Below are 19,184 nucleotides of genomic sequence, written 5' to 3'. Positions count from 1 at the left end.
TTCACCAAAAATCAGTCCACTCCGAGGAGATCATCCTCATAAAAAATCAGCCCAATCTGAAACTTCTAAATCCATCAAAAGTGGTTTACAAACCCTTTCATTTTCTCACATAAAATCAACGATAACGATTTTTGGAGAATTTTAAGAATGGATTTTCTCAAAAAAGTTATTTTTTTTTCAACAAAAATTATTATATTTATATAATAAATACAACAACCATAAGGGTTGGTGAGATGGCCAATACCACACCTCAATTACCTGGTCAAGAGGGGGGGAGTGGGGATTAGTTGGGTGTACGTTTTAGTATGTGTCTATCTCTTTCATTAATAACCCTCAAACTCTATTATCTCTCCTCTTCCCCCACTTTTTTAATAATACCCCTACAACTTTATAATTTTTTCTTTTAGCATCTTAATCTAAAGAGGATTAATGTGCCTTAGGCTCGGGCAATCTTTAGTGTAGCTAAATAATTCAATCCAGTTTTTGACCTGACTAGATCTATTTTTCAAATGACTCTTCTGAGTTGAAAATTTTACTCAACGATTTTCCTAGTTTATGTAGCATGTCAGTTCTGTCGAGTCATCTTGAAATCCAATTTAGTAGAGCCGATTAGACTGGTTTTAAATTGTGCTGAAAAATCAACTCTGATTTTGAAACATTCCTAGATTCAATTAAATATTGGAATTCATTTTTCCACAATCATTTCCTCAAAGAATTTGAATTTCCTTGGAAATAAATTTCTTGCAATCCTATAGACCCTCAATTTAACATGTCCGTCCCGACACATGGAATAATTTCTGAAGGCCTATTGACCCTTAATGTTAGGCCCACCACCCAATATTTGCTGGAGTGTTGGTATTTATTAATGGCCTTGATAGGCCAGTACATAGACTTCCACCTAGGGGTGTGTTAACAGGTCGGTTTCAGATTGGATCAACAACCACCCAGAACTGAAACCAAAATAAAAGATCGAATTTGATTCTTTTTGGCTGAATCCTAACCGATCCTACAAATACTCATTACTCATTGGTACAAAATAAAGATAACTAGGAAATTATATCTTATCTCGGTTTAACGCTATGTTACTAGTTTGTTGTTTTGCTTGGTTCAAATTCGGGTTGGAGGTTCGCGCTTAGCAACTCTAGAATGAACCCGTTGGTAGGGGTAGGTTGAGATAATTCGTTTCTTGATTCACTTTAATTTACTGGATCAGTTCCCTAACTTGGTTCACTTTTTCATACGTATAACTCAAGTTATAAATGCAATTATAATGTTAAAATATTATAAGTTAAGTGAAATAAATTAATAAAATAATCTAATTTTAAATATGAAAAATGAAAAAATCTTATAAATTGATTTGATTCACTAAACCAATTAAGGTGGACCATTTCACGGAACTTAATGCTTTGGTTTCGTTGAATCAAATGTTTTGGTTCGTTGAACCCAACCAAAATTCGATGGGTTCATCGTTCACTTGATTTTACGAACCCTTTATGAATAGGTACCACGAATTGATTCGTTTCGTATCAATTCATGATTTGGACTAGTAGCAACAAATTGGGCAACATTGACGCACAGAAAAGCAGCTTTGAGGTAGTGAGTTCAAGTCCAGCTTTTCCCATGAAAAAATAAAAGGCAAAAATTCCCAAAAGATGGAGAAAAAATTAAAAAAATTCCCGAAGTAATAGGCTAAGACCGTTCATTTTAATTCTAAAAATGGTACATTTTCATTTCGAAATTAAAACATTTGGTTAAAATAGACCGTTTTTGGAATTAAAACATTTTGGTTAAAATAGAATAATTTTGCTCCCCACTCTAACCAAACTGTTTTATTTTCAAAATGGTGATTGACTGTTTTCAAAATTAATATGAGTAGTCTATTGTTTTGGGAATTTTCCAATTTTTAGTGCATGCATGTTTTTTTAAACAGCCTGATAAAAAAATTCTTAACATATCCATGGCTTCCACAAAAAAATAATGAGCTTTGCTGCAATGAGTGGAAATAACACTTAATGGAGCACTGTTTGTGCAGAGAACCATCAATTCCCCTCAAGTGTATAATACTCTTATCTCAAGAAAAAATATCTATGATTTTTCTGCACTCAAGTGGACCCTATGCTACTTCGAGTATTATTTCAAGCCACTTTTGCATTTTTCTAAACTAATTGATGGTTGATGCAAAACCAACTATAGGTTTCAGAAACATCGGGTAATTGAGTAAAAAGAGCTTCTATTAGCACACCAACTTTTACTTATGTGTATCAACTCCAACGTAGTACCCATCCCCTCCCAACTGTTATTTTGGGTAGTGGAGGGAAAAAAATTCAGGCAGTTTGGTTGAAAATAAGTCAATTTCAGAAAGTTTTAAATTTGAATTGAATTACAAATATTATTAAACAATTTATGAGTAGCAAGGTTGGAGTGCATACCCTATGGAATCTCTCTTGACGTAAATGGTTACCCATTGGAATCTCTACTTCCAACCCCACAAGTCCACAGCAAAGAAAAAAAAGAAAAAAAAATCGAATTTAATAGTTAGAATTTAGCAATCAAATCTATCACAGATAAACTAGATCATTATTCAATATATGAACCCAAGAGAGTATGCCATGTATGTATAGATAGATGACTTGGACGTTCTAGCTACCAGAGTAAATGATCAGCAGTTGTCCAATACAATTCCCAACTACTTCCATAGATGACATTGATATTTAAACGTTTACACCTCCATAGAATTTGTTTCGAGGAAGAAAGAAATAAAAATGGTTCATGAGAGCCTAATGACCATTCTCGTCTTATTACTAGTTTTTGTCAAAGTCGGAGCAAAGGTTCCAGCAATAATTGTTTTTGGAGACTCAACAGTTGATGCGGGCAATAACAATCAAATTCCAACGATAGTTAGGAGCAATTTCAAACCCTATGGTCGTGACTTCGATGGTGGCAAGCCCACCGGACGATTTTCTAATGGTCGTTTAACGACCGATTTCATATCTGAGGCATTTGGGATCAAACCATTTATACCCGCTTATCTTGATCCGATGTATAATATAAAGGACTTCGCCACTGGAGTCACATTTGGTTCTGCAGGAACTGGTTATGATAATGTTACAGCCGATATAACAGTAAGTATTGAACCCATAACCTCATTTATTAAAGAAGTTATTTTGTTACCGAAATAAATTTTAACTATTGGTTGCAGTCTGTGATACCTTTGTGGAAGGAATTGGAGTTCTTCAAGGATTATGAATATAAATTGACAAGATTTATGGGAAAGAAGAAGGCGAAGACGATATTGAGCGAGGCAGTTTATATAACAAGCTTAGGGACCAATGATTTCATAGAGAATTACTTTGTAGTGCCTGGCCGATCGTCCCATTTGACCATTGAAGAGTACCAGAATTTTCTTGCGGGGATTGCGGAGAATCTCGTAATGGAGTTATATGAACTGGGTGCTCGGAAAATAGTATTATGTGGGCTTCCTCCAATTGGGTGCTTGCCATTGTTGAGAACCTCAAATTTCATTTCTGGGAGTGCTTGTAGGGAAGACTTCAACACTTTGGCTAGAAATTTTGATGCGAAGCTGAGGAACTTAGTAGCCAAGTTAAGTAAGGATGTTAAGGGGATCAAACTGGTGTTTAATAGCCTACTAGATCAAGCCGTACATGTCATTGAGAAAGCCAATTTATATGGTGAGTTCCACCACCACCATGGTTAAAGTTTTTTACATGTCTCCCAATATTTTGTTCTTCGAGTTTAGAACAAAATATTGAATGTTTCAAATTATCTCGAAATCTTTAGTCTCTATTAAAAAAAAAAAACAGAATCTTAATTATTTTGATTCAGACTTAATTTTTCTCATGTTCGAGACAATGAGATGAGATTTTAAACCATGTCACAACCACCATGCACATGCAAATTTAATTGGTTAGCGGTTGATGGGTAACTTTTAATTATGAATCGTGATAATATGACTTGCTAGGTGGTATACTCAACCGACTCCCTGACATGACAAGTTCGGGACCGTAGATCTGTGTGCCTCGGGATACATGATTGCACTTCCCCATAAAAAAGTGTGTCCCGAAGGAATCGTGTATCCCAAGGAGTACAAGTCTACGATTCCCGAACTTGTCCACATCAGGGAGTCGATTGAGTATCATGCCACCTGGCAAGTCATATTATCACGACTCTTCAATTATACTTAATTTGTGATATAAAAGCTTGAATGAATATATATATATTTTTTTATAGGATTCGAGGATGTAGCGGTAGCATGTTGTGGTACTGGTACGTTTGAGGTGAGTTTCTTGTGCCAGCAATCGAATACATGTAAGGATGCAAGCAAGTATGTATTTTGGGATTCAGTCCATCCAACCGAGAAGTTGTATCATATAGTGGCCAATATCATGATGAAGACGACCCTGGCTGAGTTTGTATAAGGTTAGAATTGTCTATGTAATTTATATAAGATATAATTTTCAAATGAGTAGTGATAAAATGGCTCGCCAGGCACATGCTCAATAGAGTCACTGACATGTCAGGCTCGAACTGTAGATCTATATGCTTCAGTATACACGATTGCAGTTCCCCATATATTAAAAAAAGTGTATCCCGAGGTGGAAAGATCTACAGTTTCCAAACTTATCCACGTCAGTGAGTCGATTGAGTATGCCATCTTGCGAGTCATTTTATTAGGACTCTTTTCAAATTTTCAAATATATAATCTTTAATCATTTTTGTTTTATATTTTATAACTGGATATCCTGTAGATGGTAGACCGGGTCTGTATTTGGGCTTTGCCTAGTCCATAGACCATGGTCTTGTCCATGGATTAGTCCTGGGGCACGTGCAATGCCTGCACATCTCACGCACCAGACAAGTGAGAGTGGACCCTCGTGAGTGGTCCTAAGAAATCAATGCTCATACTAGGTATTGAACTCACAACCTACAGGCTTATCGGTGTGAAATCGCCATTGAGCCAACCCATTGGGGTTAATCTTCAGTCATGTTATTATCATGCAAACTCATTTTTGTAATTTGAAAGGGGGTTGGAATTCATAGCTTCATGAAAATTAAACTCATTAACAAACATAATCCCAACCATTAAAATATCTAACACATACCCCTATGATTAATCCTAACTGTTGGATTTCATATTTCAATGGCTTGGATGGCATGTTTGTTTATGAGCTTTCTTTTCATGAACCCACCAATCCCAATCCTTGAAAATATTTTAATTAGAGAAATTATATTGGCATCCCAACTTTTACTTGTTACACCCCAATTACATAAATTATTCCCCACATCCCAACTAAAAATTAACCCATGCCATTTAAAGTTGGAATTAACATTCCCACATCAAAACTTTCTCCTTAATACTTGCACGAGATAAGAAAGCCACAAATTACCATTATCGACAATATTCCATAAAAATGAACAAGTTGACATCAACGACGATCATCTACTCCGACCTCTTAATGTTAATCTTGTGCTCTGCACTCTTCAATATCTCTCCATCAAAGAGAAGAAAATATCCACGTACACCTAAGATTCTTTCCCAAAGTGAGATAATGATATTCTCATCCTATAAAAATTTTATTTTTAAAATTTGGTCAGGGTATAATCAATAAAAGTTTGGGTGCCAATAAAAATTCTCAATGAGAATACAGCACCACTCACCCTTCTTTCATTATAATTGTAAGACAAAGATAATTTATTGTAATTTTAAAAAAATGAACGTGGATTGTAGACTACCAAATTTGAACGGGCCCATGTAAAAAAGGCCCAAAAAATTTATGTTTTAAAATCAAAATGAGCTTAAGTCAAACCCTCCAAAATCACTTTTGTTCACAATAAAGGATCGCTAAGGTCCAATTGACCTAAAGGTCCACAATAAAACCCAATAAGTCAAATCCTTAACCTTATTCCTAAAATCCCAAAGCCATTTCCCTTAAAACCCACCAACCTCTTAAAAGCCCACTAAATTTAAATCCAATCAATTTCCAACCTAACCCAATCCAATTGCAAAGTTCCAATCAATATCCAAACTAACCTAACTCAAACCCAAACTTAAGCCTAACATAAACTAAATCACTAGCTAATCCTAAGTCCAGCATACATAAAAGCCAATTCTAAACTCCTACTCAACCCCAAAATCATATACATAATCACAACCAATCACCTTAAATATTAATGATGGACATTTGTCAACACCACAACTCACTTCCTTATATCCATCTACCCAAGCTCATCATTATTCTCTCAAAAAGTTAATCAATCCACCCTATGTCATAATCTATTTTATTATTTTTTCCAAACCCTCATCATAAGGAATTCCCATACCCCTTTCTTCTTAATCAACTCACCTAACCCACAATCCCATATCCTTTTGCCATGTATTACCATTTCTCTCACCCTCCCAAAATCAAATACATATCTCTCTTATATAATCATTTTTTTAACTAACACCAACACTCTGTTACCTCACATAGCACTCAATCCATATGGGTTGAAAAATCCAACTTATTTGAGTAAAAAAACAACCCATTTATACAATTTTTCATATATACTCATATCCTAACCACAAATTCCAAACTTTACATTAACAAATCTTAAGTCATTTTTTTCCATTTTATACTTTCAACTCATCTTACTCTTAAAAGCCCCCTCAAAATTCTATAAAAGCCCACCCTTCTCTTACAACCCCCAAGGCTTGAACTCTCAATCTCAAGTTTCATCTCTCTCAATCTCTCATCTCTCACTTTCTAAAAGAAATTTCCCAACTCACCACTTCAACACACTCAACTCTCAACAAAAAGGTCCATTAACCCTCAAGTTCTACATTACAAGTCACTCAAGTCAAAATTAAAAAAAATACTTCAAGAATACAAAGAAGAAATATACAAAGGAGAAATATACAAAGAAGAAGAATCAAAGAAGAAAAAACAAGAACAATGTAAAATAAGGACAAAAAGGAAAATAAAAAATAAAAAATCCCACCTCTCCTCTCCATTTTCTCTCGTACTTCTCCCTCCCTTCTTTATTTTTATTTTTAAAATAACCATAAAATGTAGTGACACTCTCATTTACACCTAGTAGATTGAGCTCCATAAAAGGTAGGGGTCGAAAACTATTTTAAAAAACCTTTCTTAAAAATTCTTACACAATTTGCACCTATCACAAAACATTTTTGAGACCAAGATATTGCGCCCCTTTCTTATGAAAATAGGTTCTTGACCGATAAGTCTACAATTTTTAAAAATGCATTCAAAGGCGTGGATCATAATAGAGCTCTGTTCTTAATAGGGAAGCCCTCATTAGTCTAGATTGAAATTAATGTCTCTCATACTCGAGAGCACAAAATCGGATTTTGTCTACTTTCTTTTTTATTTTCGAAAAATTATCGAATCTAAGGTTATCACCTATGATGAAGGGAATAAGGTGCTTAGTACATTCCCTATTTCTTAAACTTGACTCCTTCACCTAAATTTTAGGCAGATCATTGTCGTTTATCCATACGAGAGTCACTATGAACAAAAAACAATTTTTAAAATTATTTTTTGGGTGTTTATTTACACCATTTTCTTAAAAAAAAATATTGTGGCAATTCCAAGTACAGTACATGAAGTGTCGAATTTCGGACTCCAAAATCACATAGCTACAGTTATAGTGGTGTATATTGTCAAGTATAGCTCCATGATTTTCTCTATACTTAATTGTACAAAAAGACATAATTTTCACCTACCAAACAAGGACGAACAATTTTAATACCCATAGGACATGTATCAAAAGGGCACTTAAATCAAATGTTATGTCCTATTAAGTTCAGGGTTGGCACGACATGGATATCATGGGTGCTATTTTCACCCACATTTAAATTTTTGAGATAAACAATATTGCTAGGGATTCTATAGAAATATATATTTTAAAAATCAACACTAATCTCTAGGAAACATGTGTTTTTTAATCTACTGGATCTTGCTTGAGACTTGGAAAATCCCCCAAAACAATTACCTTTATGGGATCTAAATAAATCTTGAGGAAATCTGCAAGCCCAAGTTTTAACGGGAATGGTTTTTAAAACATGGAAACTTGTCTCCACTTGAGAGTCTATTGAGTCAAGCATTTTTCTTAGGTATTTTCTGATCAAAATTGAATTTTATCTTTCTCTGGATACTAGAATTATCATCTAGAGATCACCAATTAATTTAATTTTTTGTCATAATTCATTTCCAATGGACATTTTGGGATGCATGTATCGATTGATAAAATTAATTAAGCTGGATTGCAACATCGTTCAGCCGACCGCCACTTTATATTATGTTGTTTTGCCTCTAGAGTTGCATCAATCTTTAGCAAAGCTAGTGGTTAATGTATCTCTCCCTTTGGAGGTTCAAATATCTTCAAGTGTGGTTAGGCCCAAGTAGATGTATCAGGTCACAATCGGCATTATTACCATAAGTTAAGTTTGATATTGTAGACCCAAAAATCCAAATATTAAATATGTGCAAATCGATAAATTTCATCGTTCTTAAATTTTGAATAAATGCATTCTTTTGCATTGCCCATTTAATATATAAAAAATAAAATAAAAAAGAGACTTTTGCATCCTACATCGAGTGCGACTTGCAAGAAATGAGATTACTAATTATTTTTATCGAATTGATAAGAATAAAATGGTGACATAATATCTTTGTTTGCACTCGCTTTCAAGAAAGTTCTCAGCTTAACGATCATATATTAATGTTGGAAGAAAAGTGATGATCAACCAGTCCCTTGACTTTCAGATTTGATTGTGTAATGGTTAAACAAGAACCAATCATTGTTCCTAGTCTTTAGATTTGGCATATATTAATGTTGGAAGAAAAGTGATGATCAACCAGTGCCTTGACTTTCAGATTTGATTGTGTAATGGTTAAACAAGAACCAATCATTGTTCCTAGTCTTTAGATTTGATGGCTAGGATTTATTTTATTTTATTTTATTTTATTACTATTACTATTATTATTATTATTAGTTATTTATTTATTTTTTATTATTATTATTATTATTATTATTTTTTTTTTTTGGGGGGTGGGGGGGGGGGGGGGGGGGCAACACAATCAAAAGGTACGTCATCAACTTGAAAACACTGGGGTGTCTTAAATGATTACTAAAGTTAAGGGGTATTTAAATCACAAAAAATAACAACATAACAAACAATAATAATTGAGTGCCGGGTGGGGGGGGGGAGAGCTCCTCCCCTGGTCCCTTTTTAGCTCAGCCCCTTATACTACTTGTTTTTCTTTGGATTTAGATTTTGTTATGAATTTTCTTATTCACGTACTTCACCCTTTATCGATTGAGAAGGAAACATAAATTTCTCTTGAGGTATTAAAATGCTTGTTCTTTCTCAAGATTTCGACACAAAAGATTCAATGAACATGTTGCTCAATCTTTGAATAGGGGTGTGTGTGTGTTCATTTTCATCAATTTGGACTTTGTGCTTTATCAATTGGAAATGGTACTTTATTGGCATAAAGATCAAATTAGATCTAATAAAAACACTCCCAAACCTTAATTGCAAAAAGATAATAATCCAATATTTCAGATCAAGAATAAATCTCGATTTTTAGCAATTCGTTCAAAAAATCTTACTTGCAAATTCGATGGATTTTACCAATTCACAATGGTTGATAAATCTTTTCTTGTCAAAGCATTACTGAACACCAAAGATAGATAATAAATAAAATTCCTTCTAGATGATTTTTTTTACTATAATGAATAATAAGAAAATTAAACAAACAAACAAACAAAAAAAAAAAAACTTCAACTTTCCTTTGAGTCCTTTGAAGAATTTCAGTAGTTCGAGAATGATTCTTACAATCTAGGTGTCTACAATGTCACTTACGTTCGTACATGATTTGATGTTATAAGGATTTGAGCTCTTTTTTCTTCACCTACCTCACCACTTTTATTTTGGATTTATCATGTATCCTCCCACCTTTCTTCTAGGACAATTTTCACACCTTTTAGCTTTACTCCATGTCCCTAAAAATGCATTGGTGCCACTATATAGCTTCTCTTTGGTGGGTTAGCACCAAGGAGGCCCTAAATATCATATGTAGAATTTGGCTCATTCCTTCTATCTGAGAAGACATTAAGAAGGCTGAAATGGATTTGGTACTCCATTTGAGATGATCAATGGCACATTTGTGGTAACACTTGAGGAATTATCCACATGTAATTCAAAATTGGAGGCTTACTAAGACATTTATTTACTAAGCAGTCCCCAAAAAGGGTGGTCACCCAATAATAAAGCCCACTTATGTATTAATCATTTGTTCTTGGGCTCAGTCATGTTAGGCATCTCTATTATTTCAAGTCCATATATGCAAAACAAATTCCTTTAAAATATATCATGTGGGCACTTAAAAGCAAAAGTTTTTCCCTGGAGAGGATATAGTACTTCTTCCCTTTTCTCCAGGAATTTATGGAGAGGAAAAGAGAAGAAGAGCTCTAAAAATTCTCTTGGACCATTTGTTCTTGCTATTGAATCTTCTATATTGTAACTGCAAATTGAAGAAAACAATAAAGTATAAGATGGTATTTCTTATAACTTGTCAGTATTTTCTTACTAGCTAGAATGATAAAACCGACGTGGTCTTGTATTCATTTTCATGATATCTCTGTAAATTGATCTAGACTTGTTTCTAGATGAGTTGGTCTAGATCAAGACATACACAATCTTGAGAACCAAATTGAGTGACATAATAAATGAATTCATTCCAAGAAATAACGTGACATGTATGGATACATTTGGGAGGTGCCAAGGTTGATCTTCAGGGGCAGTCACATATCTTTAGTCCTAGTGTTGTACCTAGCAAAAACACTCCAACAAGGAAATTCATAACAAAAATAAAATTGCATTTTCCCCTGTTTTCATTGAGATCAGGGTTTCTTTTTTTTTTTTGAGCTTGATCCAAGGTTTTGAAAATGGATGGCTATCTAACTTTTACCAAACTCTCAAACTTAAAATTAAAATTAAATAGTGAAAAATAACTTTTTTTAGAATTGTTTTTTCGAAGTTCATAGAATTTCATGCTCTACAACCCTGAACCACTAATCATGTTTTGGATGAGACAAGTTGAGCCCAAGGACTCTTAGTAAGAGTGAAATCCATACTAACTTAGTAAGGCTTATTAGACTCTAAGAATTTATTCTAAATTTTTTTAACTTTAAAATTTTGTACAAAAGAATTTTAACTTTCCATCATAATTTTAGATATTTTAAAAGGTATTTTCAGTAATATTTTCTGATATATTTCTATATATATATATATATATATAGAAATATATTACTCTATGGGCACACCATTCAACTGTTGTATCACAAATAAGTGCAATGATTTTCTAACACCACCCTCTGACACATGCCCCCGTACACCCCCATCATAGAACAATAGATCATTTGTCTCGGGATATGCATAATCATAAATCTTTTCTTGTGCATCCTGAGGCAAATGATCTACAATTGGGGGCGCATCTTAGAGGGGACCATCATATTATCACAACTCTATAGATAATGGACTTATGGACATGCCCTTTACTAAAGAATAATGATGAATGTATGCGATTTTGGTACGTAGCTGATGTGGCAAAGGCACAGAATGGCACATATTTTTCCTATGTATACCGAAGAAAAAGATTTATGATTCTGTATTGTTGCCATATCAGCCACATAACAATCACGTGTATTCATCATGAATCTTTACAAAACCTAATAAATTTTAATTAAAGAGAGATTTACCCGACAAACCTAACCGTTTCATTTTTATTACAAAAAACCCTTGAGCACCAACAACTCCAAGGGACCTTAATTTATGAAGTTTGTTAGCCACCAAACTTTTCTTTGTCAAGTTTGTTATCAAGCAAACCCTACAATTAGGATCCACTCATAAAATTTATATTTATGTGGTTAATTTTTACTTAACATAGTTTGAAGTAGATTATAAACACATCAATTAGTGGCATTCAAATACATGATCTGATGCCACATAGTTATAAAGGATAAAATTCTAAGAACTTAAAAATATATATATATATATATATATATATATATATATGGGGGGCGTTCAATGGCCAACTTTTTAGCAAACTTTTTGGCAAAACATTTTTCAAAACATGAGTTAGAGGTTTTGGAATGGGCTGATTTTTGGTGAGGATGATCTCTACATTGAGGAGATCATCATCACCAAAAATCAGCCCATTCCAAAACTTCTAACCCCATCAAAAACAGTTTACAAAAAATGGACGGTCCACGATTTTTCAGCTGGTAAACATGGGTTAGAAGTTTTGGAATGGGCTGATTTTTGGTGAGGATGATCTACTCACCGTAGTGATCATCCTTACCAAAAATCAGCCCATTCCAAAACCTCTAACCCATGTTTTGAAAAATGTTTTGCCAAAAAGTTTGCTAAAAAGTTTGCCCTTGAACGCTATCCTATATATATATATACGGGAAATGTTCAGCACCCTAAGTTTTACCACACTTTAACAAACGTTTTTTTGTCCTACATGGGTTAGAAGTTTTGGAATGGGCTGATTTTTGGTGAGGATGATCTCTATGATTAGAATATCATCCTCCCCAAAAATCAGCCCATTCCGAAATGTTTAGCCCCATGTTTACACGTTGAAAAATCGTGGACCATCCATTTTTTGTAAATCAATTTTGATGGGGTTAGAAGTTTTGGAATGAGCTGATTTTTGGTGAGGATGATCTCCTTACCATAGAGATCATCCTCACCAAAAATCAGCTCATTCCGAAACTTCTAACCCATGTAAGACAAAACGCGTTTGTTAAAGTGTGTGGTAAAACTAAGGGTGGCGAACGGGACCCTATATATATATATATATATATATATATATATATATATATATATATATATATGGGAAATGTTCAGCACCCTAAGTTTTACCACACACTTTAACAAACGTTTTTTGTCCTACATGGGTTAGAAGTTTTGGAATGAGCTGATTTTTGGTGAGGATGATCTCTATGATTAGAAGATCATCCTCCCCAAAAATCAGCCCATTCAGAAATGTTTAGCCCCATGTTTACACGTTGAAAAATCGTGGACCGTCCATTTTTTGTAAATCAATTTTGATGGGGTTAGAAGTTTTGGAATGAGCTGATTTTTGGTGAGGATGATCTCCTCACCATAGAGATCATCCTCACCAAAAATCAGCTCATTCCGAAACTTCTAACCCATGTAAGACAAAACGCGTTTGTTAAAGTGTGTGGTAAAACTAAGGGTGGCGAACGGGACCCTATATATATATATATATATATATATATATATATATATATATATATATGTTAATTTTCACCATTAAATTTTAATTTGAGAGTTCGATAACTATTCAGTTTCAATACCTACTATTAATGTCAAAAAGGGTTTTTTTATATTATTATTTAAAATTTTCTATTGAATCTGACATTTTTTCCTGAAATTTAGAAGTCTGTATTGTTGGATTTTCTAATTTGATAATCCATATGGACTCAATAACCTTTAATAATATTTGAATTCTTTCTGAATTAATCATAATAGTCTGATTCATAAACTTAAGGCTTTTTCAGCTAACAAGCTTATAGAGTAAGAGAGTTTTTGTAATACAAGTGCAACAGATAGGTCAACCCAGTAAATGTCTCTTAATTAAAACCATGCGAGCAGGGGCACGTGGAATCGACTGACGTAATTGGGATCACGTACATCCTATCAGAGTATTTAATATAGATGTGACACATGTTTAATACAACGCTAAAAGTGTACAGTTGTACTCTTAAATAATCACGTACTCCCAAGTCCCAACTACACGGAGTCCTGTTCCTCCGTTAATTATCTGTTGTGGGACCCAATAATATTTTTGAAAAATTATATTAATACCCTTACGAAATTGGGAATATTAGATTTACCCCTAATCCAAGATTAGATTTACCAATGTCCCATTCTCTTGACCAATAAAGTGGACGATCCAATGACACCCACCATTTCCTCTCTTGGCGCACCATTTCCTCTCTTGGCGCGCACTTACTCATTTCACCAACCTAATTTTTCATAGTACTCTTTATGCTCATTTCACCCACTTACTAAAACTTTAAAAAATCACTTAATGAATTTTGATTCTCTTTCTTCCCTCACATTTCTCTCTCTCTTTCTTTATATTCATCTCTTTTTGAATTTTGTAAAAAAGTAGTTGAATTAATGAAGTTCTATTTTGTATTAAATAATCTTATTTTATGCATTTAATCATCAAAGAAAATAAAAAAATCACTATTGAAACTTGCAAAATAAAGATTTTCTATCGAAGAACTCGAAGGTTTTTGACAAATTTTATTTGATAGGTTCAACCAAAATTTGTTTTAGCTAATTTTGTAGGTACCCACTAGACATTACAAAACCAATTTAACATATATTGGCATACCAAATGTTCGTCATAAATTATTACAAGAAATAACAAGAACAAAATATAAAATCTTGACAAGCAAGGAATTGATCCACAGAAACAACGTTGATTCTAAATTTTAACTAAACCGATTAAGATCTAAAGTAACCAATAAAACTTAATTTAATAATGATGAAAAACTAATTAAAAATAATAAAAATAACAAGAGAAGAAAGATTGCAATGTAAAAAACTTAGATCAATCGAATCAACCAATTAGAACAACATGTTTTATCAGTTTATATGTATTTATTTTTATCTCAATTCAACTAATTGTAACACCCCAGATTTTTAAACACATATTTTGAGAAAATTTGTAGGTCAAATAGAAGAATTTTTTTATAGTTAGAATTTTTTGAAACCATTTACACCATTAGATCTATGTCAACAAATTAATTGAAATAGACTTTAAGATCATGAAAATCGGAGTTCGGAACATTGACCTTTTAATTAAAATAAAATAAATTGAATAATGACCGTTATGTCCTTTTAACATTATAAATATTAAAAATCACGAAATTTTTTAAAATTAATCATCTATTTCTCATGTTCTCTTCTTCTAAACCAAAACTCCACCCTCCATCTTCAACCTAGGTTTTCATCTATTTAGAGGACTCGTTAGGCTATGATGTAAAAGAGAAAATCGCTCAATTTGTTGCAAGCTTCAAGGGGAATCAAATAAATAGTGTTTTTGACCACATCTAATACGGAATCTTTGACCCAACTCAATTTTCTATATTCTTCAAATATTTCTCGGCATAAATTTAAGGTAGGGAATTTCTTGATCTTTCTAATAATCGTAGATTTCAATGAATTATAATTTTAAATAAAAAATCTATTCTTTTATTATAAATATATATATTAAAAAAAAAACCACCGTTTTGAAGAATCTATGGTTCTCGTCACCCGAGACATATTGTTGGGGTTAACTTGTAAAATCTACTGAGGACTCATTATTTATTTATTTTCGACGATCTATATATCGTTGGAAAGATCTGAAAGTCCCCTTTATAGAAAAAATATCAAATGAAATTTTGTATTCAAATAAGTCAACTTGCAATGAAAGATTGTCATTTTAGTCTTTTCTTTAGTTCTTGTATGTTGTATTATTTCATTTTTGTGTTATTTTTTAAAAGAAAATAAATTCCTTGAGATGAGAGAGAACCTAAAAATTTTATTCGGATATTTGGACACCATGTCTTGTCTTGAGAAGACATGACTTGAGAAGGATCAGTCGTAAGTCTCTGCTGACTCCTCTCATCAACTGCTTGTAATGAATTCTTTGTATTTGTACTAAAGAGAAAAGAATAAGAGAATTATGTGGGAATCAACAAAGATAGTTTATATATATATATATAGGGTCACGTTCCTAAGACTCATATTGAGACTCACATTGCGACACACCGTTTTGTCTTATATGGGCAAAAATGTTTGGAATGAGCAGATTTTTTGTGAGGATGATCTCTGTGATGAGGGGATCATCCTGGCAAAAAATCATCCCATTCCAAAACTTCTAACCCCATCAAAATTGATTTACAAAAATTGGACGGTCTATAATTTTTCAACAAAAATTGGACGGTCTAGAAGTTTCATAATGAGCTGATTTTTGGCAAGGATGATCTCCTCACCATAGAGATCATCCTCACAAAAAATCAGCCCATTCCAAATATTTTTGCCCATATAAGACAAAACGGTGTGTCGCAATGTGAGTCCCAATATGAGTCTTAGGAACGCTGTTCATATATATATATATATATATATATATAGGGAAATGTTTAGCAACAAACATTTTGACAAACATTTTGGCAAAACATTTTTCAAAATATGGGTTGCAGGTTTTGGAATGGGCTGATTTTTGGTGAGAATGATCTCTACTGTGAGGAGATCATCATCACCAAAAATCAGCCCATTCCAAAACTTCTAACCGATCAAAAATGGTTTATAAAAAATGGACGGTCCACGATTTTTCAACCTGTAAACATGGGGCTAGAAGTTTTGGAATGAGCTGATTTTTGGTGAGGATGATCTCCTCACCGTAGAGATCATCCTCACCAAAAATCAGCTCATTCCAAAACCTCTAACCCATGTTTTGAAAAATGTTTTGCCAAAATGTTTGTTGCTGAAAGGGACCCATATATATATATATATATATATATATATATATATGGGTCCCGTTCGCCACCCTTAGTTTTACCACACACTTTAACAAACGCGTTTTGTCTTACATGGGTTAGAAGTTTCGGAATGAGCTGATTTTTGGTGAGGATGATCTCTATGGTGAGGAGATCATCCTCACCAAAAATCAGCTCATTCCAAAACTTCTAACCCCGTCAAAATTGATTTACAAAAAATGGACGGTCCACGATTTTTCAACGTGTAAACATGGGGCTAAACATTTCGGAATGGGCTGATTTTTGGGGAGGATGATCTTCTAATCATAGAGATCATCCTCACCAAAAATCAGCTCATTCCAAAACTTCTAACCCATGTAGGACAAAAAACGTTTGTTAAAGTGTGTGGTAAAACTTAGGGTGCTGAACATTTCCCTATATATATATATATATATATATATATATATATATATATATATATATATATATATATATATATATATATATATATATAGGGTCCCGTTCGGCACCCTAAGTTTTACCACACACTTTAACAAACGCGTTTTGTCTTACATGGGTTAGAAGTTTCGGAATGAGCTGATTTTTGGTGAGGATGATCTCTATGGTGAGGAGATCATCCTCACCAAAAATCAGTTCATTTCAAAACTTCTAACCCCATCAAAATTGATTTACAAAAATGGACGGTCCACCATTTTTCAACGCGTAAACATGGGGCTAAACATTTCGGAATGGGCTGATTTTTGGGGAGGATGATCTTCTAATCATAGAGATCATCCTTACCAAAAATCAGCCCATTCCAAAACTTCTAACCCATGTAGGACAAAAAACGTTTGTTAAAGTGTGTGGTAAAACTTAGGGTGCTGAACATTTCCCATATATAGGGACATGTTCAGCAACAAACATTTTGGCAAAATATTTTTCAAAACATGGGTTAGAGGTTTTGGAATGGGCTGATTTTTGGTGAGGATGATCTCTACGGTGAGGAGATCATCATCACCAAAAATCAGCCCTTCCAAAACTTCTAACCCCATCAAAAATGGTTTACAAAAAATTGACGGTCCACAATTTTTCAACTTGTAAACTGGGGCTAGAAGTTTTGGAATGGGCTGGTTTTTGGTGAGGATGATCTCCTCACCGTAGAGATCATCCTCACCAAAAATCAGCCCATTCCAAAACCTCTAACCCATGTTTTGAAAAATGTTTTGCCAAAATGTTTGTTGCTGAACGGGACCCATATTGACAAAATATTTTTCAAAACATGGGTTAGAGGTTTTGGAATGGGCTGATTTTTGGTGAGGATGATCTCTACGGTGAGGAGATCATCCTCACCAAAAATCAGCCCACTCTAAAACTTCTAGCCCCAGTTTACAAGTTGAAAAATTGTGGACCGTCCATTTTTTGTAAACCATTTTTGATGGGGTTAGAAGTTTTGGAAGGGCTGATTTTTGGTGATGATGATCTCCTCACCGTAGAGATCATCCTCACCAAAAATCAGCCCATTCCAAAACCTTTAACCCATGTTTTGAAAAATGTTTTGCCAAAATGTTTGTCGCTGAACATTTCCCTATATATATATAGGGGGGCGTTCAATGGCCAACTTTTTAGCAAACTTGTTGGCAAAACATTTTTCAAAACATGAGTTAGAGATTTTGAAATGGGCTGATTTTTGGTGAGGATGATCTCTACGGTGAGGAGATCATCATCACCAAAAATCAGCCCTTCCAAAACTTCTAACCCCATCAAAAACAGTTTTCAAAAAATGGACAGTCCACGAGTTTTTAGCTGGTAAACATGGGTTAGAAGTTTTGGAATGGGCTGATTTTTGGTGAGATGATCTACTCACCGTAGAGATCATCCTCACCAAAAATCAGCCCATTCCAAAACCTCTAACCCATGTTTTGAAAAACATTTTGCCAAAAAGTTTGCTAAAAAGTTTGCCCTTGAACGCTACCCATATATATATATATATATATATGGTTTGAATATAATAAGTACCTAAAGAGTATTACTACACTTGAAAATTTGATTGGGTTCTAGGATGATACTCTCCATTTTAATAAACATTAATTTCTATTTATTTTAATTCTTTTTGTTAGATATTTAGTTGATATGATTCAATGATTCTTATTTCTTCTCATATCCTTAAATTAGGATCTTGAACCGGGTTAAAGATCGGATCAATGTTTGAAATTTTTAGGGTGTGACACTAACAATCTAATGTTGTTGGATCAGAAAGTTAATCATCTTAAGTACAAATAAAAAATAAAAAATTTGTGATTAAACTTAATAAGATGAAATCAAAAGATCATCTATGATTCTCAATAAAGTATAATTTAACTTGAACTTATCTAAACCTAAATCATCAAAATCAAGAAATCATAAACTAGATTTGATGATCTATACTTAACAAATTATCATCAAATAAAAATAATGAAACACAGATGCAAAACAAACAAACTGATTAAGATAATTTTGCTTATGATTTCATCGACTTCTCTAACCACAGATCATTACAATGAGCATAAAAAGAAAATAAAAGAAAAAATAGATATAAGAGACAAAAGAAAGCGACT

General features: G+C 33.4%; 1 protein-coding gene across 1 annotated transcript; it reads left to right on the top strand.

Annotated features, from left to right (window-relative positions):
• Nucleotides 1-2,729: 2,729 nt before the first annotated feature.
• Nucleotides 2,730-4,730, top strand: LOC147391893 (GDSL esterase/lipase At2g04570-like). Its single transcript, XM_086460270.1, has 3 exons — nt 2,730-3,122; nt 3,200-3,689; nt 4,249-4,730. The coding sequence occupies exons 1-3, from the start codon at nt 2,763-2,765 to the stop codon at nt 4,434-4,436; spliced, it is 1,038 nt and encodes a 345-aa protein (XP_086316396.1). The 5' UTR covers nt 2,730-2,762; the 3' UTR covers nt 4,437-4,730.
• Nucleotides 4,731-19,184: the final 14,454 nt, after the last annotated feature.

The sequence above is a fragment of the Akebia trifoliata genome, chromosome 11, assembly GCF_017979445.1.
Source record: "Akebia trifoliata isolate Shusen 1 chromosome 11, ASM1797944v1, whole genome shotgun sequence".
NCBI lineage: Eukaryota > Viridiplantae > Streptophyta > Magnoliopsida > Ranunculales > Lardizabalaceae > Akebia > Akebia trifoliata.
This window is presented reverse-complemented; position numbering and strand designations above follow the sequence as displayed.

Coding starts and splice junctions, on each gene's coding strand:
- LOC147391893 (XM_086460270.1), top strand. CDS start 2,763: ATGGTTCATGAGAGCCTAATGACCATTCTCGTCTTATTACTAGTTTTT. Junction 3,123..3,199: donor ATGTTACAGCCGATATAACA/GTAAGTATTGAA, acceptor TATTGGTTGCAG/TCTGTGATACCTTTGTGGAA. Junction 3,690..4,248: donor TGAGAAAGCCAATTTATATG/GTGAGTTCCACC, acceptor ATTTTTTTATAG/GATTCGAGGATGTAGCGGTA.